This window comes from Mchenga conophoros, linkage group LG7 (assembly GCF_057382185.1).
Source record: "Mchenga conophoros isolate Kocher_MC1m ecotype Shallow Benthic linkage group LG7, M_conophoros_male_GT1.1, whole genome shotgun sequence".
Classification (NCBI taxonomy): Eukaryota; Metazoa; Chordata; class Actinopteri; order Cichliformes; family Cichlidae; genus Mchenga; species Mchenga conophoros.
In genome coordinates, this window is record NC_140532.1 from 58,605,672 (window position 1) to 58,613,722 (window position 8,051).

Consider the following 8,051-nt stretch of genomic DNA (forward strand, 5'->3'; position numbering starts at 1 on the left):
AAACAAAAAAACATAACCCCAAACCCACACAACACAGGGTGGTCTGGAGATGCCAGAGGCTGGGGCTGCTTGTAGAGCATACAGCCAACCCTTCTGGAGGCAAGGACTGCAGCTGTTCTGGCTCAGGATTCACCGGTCTTGGTCTCGAGACCACTTTTACGTGGTCTTGGTCTTGTCTTGGTCTCGACGGACTTTGATCTCGGTCTTGTCTTGGAATTGCTGTCTCAGATCGACATAGTGGTCGGGAGATTTGGAGTAAACAGTATCCATGACACACAACGTAACGTTCGATAATGTGTCATGCACAAAAGCATCAGCTCTAAGAGCCGTGCTTAGAGAGTGCTTTGTAGTGAATCCGAAGAGTCGACTCCCACTGAGCGAGAGCCAGCTCCTCACTTAATTTCCTTTCGCTGCTCAACTCTCACACAGTGGCTCAGCTATGCTCCAATCACTCCATATTTTGGCCAATCACATGCAAGGATATTGGATAATATCATTATGTGAAAAACGGAGAGGATGAGAGATGCGACAGTCAAGTGGAGCGTGCGTCTGTCTCCTCGGTAAGTGAGTGAAACAGTAGACAGCGGTGAGGAGGGCTGTGAGAGTGCATCGCAAAAACACATAAATATGCCTGACACCCGTAAACGAAGCAGCATCTGGCTGTAGTTTAAAGACTTTTTTATCTCAGTCTCGTCTCGACTTTGTCTTGGTCTTGACTCGGTCTGTCTTGCTCTTGGTCTCGATACCCTCTGGTCTTGGTATTGTCTTGGGCTTGGTTTAGGCGGTCTTGACTACAAGTCTAATATACACAGGAGGGTGGTAGGGCAAGTAAAGACCGCTTGGGAGAACAAGACACAGCAGGAACAAATTAGGCATAATGAGACATTGGAAGAAAAACTGAACATAATATATGCAAGAAAAGGAACCATCAAAATAAAACAGGAAGCATAAACACTTAAACAGATACTGACACCTAGACAAAAAGTAAATAAACAAGGATGAAACACAGAGAGAGAACAGGAGTGGAACAAATGTAAGGTAATTTATGACTAAACTAGAAACAAAATAATACAATGGGGAATTAATAGGGAGCAGAGTAGAGCAAATGTATAAGAAATTTATAAGCACAACTGACAAACACAAGGAACCCAAAGCATAATTAATGCTGAGCTCAAAACCATTGCTGTTAGGGCTCTGTGTGCGGAGGGATGGAGAGGAGGATCCAAATGTAGGACTCGAACACTGAATTGAAACTCAAAAACCTCAGCTTTATTGCTGGTGAGAAAGCAAAACACGAACTGACACTGAATCACTGGAAACTGAAACACACAAGCAAGTCTGAGGGTACAACGCAACACTGAGCAAAGGCAAACACAGGGCTTATATACACAGGGGAGTAATCAGAGAATGGAAAACAGGAGGGAGACACAACTGGGAGAGATTAGGGCTAACAAGACAGGGGGAGTGAAGTTAGACATACTGACATAAGATGTAAACCTTCAAAATAAAACAGGAAACAATACACAAAGATGCAGACTAAGAAACACGGACTTTACATGGGCAGAACTAAACCTAAACCAGAATAAGCTGGAACATACTAAACATCATCGTCATCATCATCATCATCATCATCATCCTCATAGCCTGACAATAGATCAAGAAAATAAACAAAAATACAAAATCAAACCAAAACATGAAAACCCAAAATGCTGGGTCAGAACTGACCCAGAACCGTGACAATTGCATGCCAGGAGCTTGAACATAGCTCAGAACTAAAGGCATGAAAAAACACCAAAAGAAACCGGTTCAGGTATAATGAAATAAAGACCCATAAACCCAAAGAAATGGCACCACAAACATGCTATTTGCAAATTCCAACTGTTTTTCTAATTTTATTGTTAATGCATTTACAACAAGTGTCACAGAGGAGTCCACAATTAATCACTGGTTATAGAATGTTTTTGTATTTAATTTCAGAGATGCATTTTCAAGACAAATCTCAAAGGATCAAAAGGGGGGGGGGATTTTCCAACAAGAGGTAGAGGTCAGCATTTCCCTGATAACAAAAAATGTGTTAATAATAATGGATTGGATTTATATAGCGCTTTTCAAGGCACCCAAAGCGCTTTACAATGCCACTATTCATTCACTCTCACATTCACACACTGGTGGAGGCAAGCTACGGTGGTAGCCACAGCTGCCCTGGGGCAGACTGACAGAAGCGAGGCTGCCTTATCGCGCCATTGGCCCCTCTGGCCAACACCAGTAGGAAGTAGGGTAAAGTGTCTTGCCCAAGGACACAACGACCAGGACAGAGAGCCCGGGGATCGAACCGGTGACAGATGCGCTTCCCAACCCCCTGAGCCACGGTCGCCCCCAACTGTTAATGAACTGTCGTCTGTGGAGACAATGAGGTTCCATTGAGACAAAAACTGATATTCTCTGGGGAATGTCAATTAACGTACATGCTGTGGGCACAGCTCCCTCTAAGACATTTGGGCCCTCATGCAGACCTTGTGGAGAAATCATGCACATGAATAGCCAGCTGGAGGTCATTTTTGTGGCAGTGTATGTTCTGTACCTCTAGACACAAAAGAACAGATACTAGTGCTGCAGCTTAGCTGATACCATTTACAGCTCTGTTGAGCTCTCCTTGTTAGCCTGTCACTAGCAAATTCTTGAGACTGTGCTGAGAGACACAGCAAGCCTTCTTCCTATGGCATTGCATGAATGCGTCATCCTGGACTACCTGTGCAACCTAAAATGGGCTGTATGTACTGTAATCAAAACTAGAGAAAAATCAGAAGGAATAAAGAGAGAGAAATGGTCTTTGGCCACTTTTCTTTTGGTGTAGGCAACTGTTTCCTTCTATTTCGCTGTGAATCTGAGCACTACCTGTTGTCAACTATATCTGGACTGAAACACAGTTTTTCTGTCTACAACTGGCCAACCTTCTTGAGGTGTCTGCAACAAAAAGTGGACCTGCCTTTCAGTGTGAGTTAAGGTTAAGGTACCAATTGGTTTAATTCATTCTGTTTTGTTTATAAAGATTCTTGGCACAGAACACTTTGATTTGTAAAACAAATTATTCAAAATTGCACATAATTTTTGTCATCAACATTTTTACAACAACTTTGTCACCAAGAATGTTGAAATAGGGGCAATTGTTCTCTTTTGTGGTCTAAATGTATTTTAATTGTTGAAAGTGGACATGAAACACCACATGTAAGGCTAATTTACAACACGAACACCTCCTCTAAAAAACTGCCATAGATTTAACACCATCCGTGAAGCTGGATTTAAGACATAACTGTTTACAGATTAAGTTTTTAGAACATGTTTGGCACCATTTTCTGTTTGTACAGAATGTGATATCACTGGGTTGGTTGGTTGGTTGGTTGCTGTAATCAACTTACATTAGTTAGTATTAGCTATAGTGACATATAACTTAGTGGGGGGAAAAGGAAAACAGAATGTTAATATATACAGTAAGGAAAACAAATTGTGGGTAATCCTCAGAATAACAGAGGGCTTGTGCTGGTTGCCCATGAGAATTAACCATTCTACTTTGTTGCTGTTTGTCATAAATGTAAATGCTGAAAAAAGGGGCTGTTGCTGCAAAACTGACCTGACCCCATCCATTCATCTAAAGAACCCGAGGAGACATTACAGAGGTCACATATGTTGCTTCTTTTTATATTTCCAGCAGAAAACATACTTTTCATTTCATTGTAACACACCATTTGTGGGTTCATGAGAGGATGAATGCGTGAGTTGAGGGCTGCTAGTGATCAAAATTTCATAGAAAGGAAACATTTTTGTATATAAAAATGTAGCAAAGAATATAAAAAAACAAACAAATCAATTTAATTAATACTCGCTGATGTCTTGTTAGCTGCAGTTTTTTTAAAGTAGCTTTTCTATCAGCAGATGGACTGTTTCATTCAAAAAGCACACACATGTTGATAACAATTTCTCTCTACTTTTGTTTTTCTCTTCTTCATTTTTTGTTTATAAAGACAACACTAGAGGTTCACACAATGTTTCCTCTTGAATAGGGATGCAACGATACCAATTTTTTCAAACCGATACGATACCGATACTTGGATCTGAGTACTTGCCGATACAGAGTACAGAAAAACGATACTTCTACCACACACACACACACTCACGCACATAAATACAATTAATTGGAAGACAGGTTTTATTATATTCCCTGCCGATAAAAAAATAAAATCTTAATAAAAATGACCACAAAAAAATTTCAAGTGAAAAATAAGCACTTCTGTTAAATGATTGCAGAGTCTCCACATTGTAATTTTACAAAATATCACTGAACTATTGGCACTGTCTTGAGCTTTCAGAATAATAAATAAACACTTTTGTTTGGAATAAAATAAATACAAATTAGGTTTGAGAATAGAATAAACTTTTAAATTATTGCAGTGTCCATATTGTAAACAAACAAACAAAATAACAAAAGTATTTGGCATTGACGAACAAACTCCTCATCAGTCTACTGTGCCGTTAAACCAAAGACTGACACACTGCTTGTCTTTACCTCTTCAGAAAGTTTTGGCACCATTATCTCCCTGATGTATGGGCAGTTGGGAATTTCATATCGCAGCTCGAGTATGCTGAGAAGACAATGCAATTCTATATTTTCCACGACCGGCATTGGCTGGTCATCCAGAGCGATAAAACCTGAGTTAAATTTGGCTGTTCCGGTCCACACTGCTGACATTTTGTTTAGTCTAGCTACAGCAGACTCCAGTTTCTCTTTTTTATCTGGAGTCGCCAGTCTCACTCGCCTAACCCTGTGCCTGTTTAGCGCGGAATGTCCCCCTAGTGGCCAATCTAAAAAACTACAACAGAAATGACAAGCCACCCTCTGATTAATGAAATAAGTTGGTATCGGTTCATGGTATCGGTTAACTTTTACGAGTATGAGTACACACACATTTTACAGTATCGGCCCCGATACCCGATACCAGTATCGGTATCGGTGCATCCCTACTCTTGAACACTGGGACAGAGTAGCAGCTCATGCTTGACATGGATAGCAAAACCTTTGCACGTCGCTTGTGAGTCACCAAGCCACAGTTTGAATACCTCCTTACAAAGCTGCAGGAGAAGAGCTTACAAAAAGAACCCAGTTAAGAGCTGTCGCAAGAGTTCCTGTGACAAAGAAGGTGTTGATGTTCCTGTGGTACATGGCCAACCAAAATAGCTTCTGGGAGATCTTAGACAAGTTTGATATGTCATAGTCATCAACACGCAGTAGCATATTAAAAGTACTGAGCACCATGTGTACACAGGGCCAGTACCTTTATCTCCTGGCCAAACAGCTGTGAGAAAGTCATATCCGCTGCTGCTGCTGTCCATCTCTTGGTGTCTCAGCTGTGTGACAGATGCAGTTGATGATTGCCAATAAGGGTGCAGAGGCCACACATATGTAGAAGAGACTACATAAACAGAAAGTCCATCTACTCCACTGTATATGAAAGAGGGTGGTTCATTGATTTCTTGTTTGGTCTTCCGCCAAGGAGACTCCTTGATGTATCCTTCAGTCGTGAGGTCCTCCAACTTCTATGCTATGTGACCAATCACACTCTCCTCTCTCCTTGTAGAAAATAAAAGCTTTGAAATGATAAACGCTGTCTGCCTTGGGTGTGCATATGAGTCTTAATCATGTATTGGCCTTAATGGCATGACATATCAGAAATAGTGTGAGTAACATTTGTTGGTTTTTTTTAAGGTAATTGTTTGCATTTGTTTGCATAAACAAGATTTCTGTTCAAGTAAACATAATTTAAGAAATTATATGTTGCAGGAACTTTCATTAGATGTTTAAAATAGTAAGTGATTAGTCTTTATTAAGTCAAGAGTACATCAAAGTTAATATTTTAAGTCTGATGGTACAGTTAAACATGAGTGCCTTGAGTATCTTAAACAACACCAAAAAAGTGCACTGGTAGTACAATATAAATTTTTTAAGGTGATCAATTACTGACATTTGCGTTTAAGGTTAACTTCTTTCTATTTGTACATACAATATATCTAGTTAATTTGAATAACTAAGTGTAGAAATATAGTTAGGAAAGGCACAAGAGCGTTTTGATAATGAAGATAAGCCATTTTTTACACTCAGCATCATGTGCATATATTGATATTTAGGGTTACCTGTTTAGTGAAGTCATCAACAGTTTAGTCAGTTCAGTTTAAAAAATGCTGAATTCTTTCTGTTTTGTGAGTAACTCACAAGATAGATAGATACCGTAGATAGATAGATAGATAGATAGATAGATAGATAGATAGATAGATAGATAGATAGATAGATAGATAGATAGATAGATAGATAGATAGATAGATAGATAGATATAACATTAGATTTTTTTAAGATTTAATAAGCATTTTAACACCAAATACCGGTACATAAAATAATTAACAGAAAGAGTGATGGAAAACTTATCTATCTTCACATCTTAACAGTCTTTCTAACGAGAAGGGCTGCACACGATCAGTCTGCGATGATCCGATGGCTGTCATAAAGTTGTCTGTGCCTTCTAATTAAACCCACAAGCTAATAAAACATAAGCTCTAAAAGACAAATGGCACCCTGAAAAGTGGAATACAAGGAAGGAAAAGGCTGAAACTTTCCCTGTGATGACTCAATAAATTAGCATAACAACCACCATGTACGTGTCCTAACAGCGGAAAATCCCCTATTTGCAAACAATAACTTGCCAAGCAACGATAAGGAACACGAGCTGAAAGAAAGAAGGCACATTTTAACCGGATCCGGAGCAATAAATAACTGCCCCACCACACCACACCACACCACACCACACACCCCCAACCCTGGGGCCTCACATTTACATTTTGAAGTACCCGAGGGTCCCACAGATCGTCCTCACATGGAGGGCGCTGGGTGCAATTGTTTCTGGAAGACGCATTGCTTCATTTGGGTATCTTTTTGAATGACATGTAAATTTCAAAGCGCCCCGGTGGTGTTCGAAGAGGTAGTACATATAAGCACAGACACCAACACTGATTACTTGTGCCCTTAGCGGACCACTGCAAGCTGAAATGCAGCCAGCTGAAGCCAAATTGCCGCTCATCCACAAAACATCGTTTTCCGTGGAAGATATTTTGGACCCAACGAAGTTTACAGGGGAAAAAATACGTAATGGGGACACAGGAGCTCCGGGTGAGAATAAAACTCTCTGAGGCCTGAGAATTTAACTTTAAATGTAATAATGTATTCACAAGTGAAATAATAATTTATCATTCTCTTTCAGGAAGTCATACTTCCAGAAATAAATCCAGAAAGCTACACAATCGCACCTCAAGTGAAAACAACAGCCCTATGGCCAGAGCGCTGTGTGCTACGCAGCTTCAGAGCTCGGAAGAAAAAAGCTGTCGGGTCCGTACCGCATTCACCCTGGAGCAACTGCAGGTTCTGGAGCAAAGCTTTCAGAAGTGCCACTACCTGTCGGTGCTGGAGCGACACACCATCGCCTCAGCCATGCGCTTGTCCGAGACTCAGGTAAAGATCTGGTTTCAAAACAGGCGCACAAAGTGGAAGAAAGAGCGTCTGCAGGCGAAGGAGGGCGAAGATGAAAAATACGGTCTGTCCTCCCATCCTGCGCTCTGCTCTTCTCTGTACTACAGTTCTCTTTTCCGCCAGCAGCACCCTCCGCTCCAGCTGTTTGCATCACTGCCCCTGGTGCACATCTGTCATTATTACACATAAGGCGTAAAATACGCACGGAGTGACTGAATATTGGACCAGAATGTCGCCCACCGGCATCTTCAGAAAAAAATTACATTGCAAAAATATTGCAGTGTTATCAAATTGTTGTAAAAGTTATACAAATGGAATGTATTTAGAAATGAAAATGGGTTAAATGTTTAAAGTTCTCTAATGTAATTATAATTTATTCCGATAGACAAATTTGTAAAAGCTTATTTTTTTCAAATTACTTTTCATTTGTTACCCAGATAGTTTCGTTTTCTTCATTACACAGTGCTAGTAAAGGCGGTAGGTT

At 40.3% G+C, this 8,051-nt stretch overlaps 1 protein-coding gene across 1 annotated transcript; it reads left to right on the plus strand.

The window, feature by feature from the left end:
- Positions 1-6,980: 6,980 nt before the first annotated feature.
- pnx (posterior neuron-specific homeobox) lies at positions 6,981-7,756 on the plus strand. The gene is given in 3 exon segments (XM_085281277.1): positions 6,981-7,033; positions 7,035-7,210; positions 7,302-7,756. Coding segments are annotated over 3 exon segments (684 nt in total).
- The last annotated feature ends 295 nt before the right edge of the window (positions 7,757-8,051 follow it).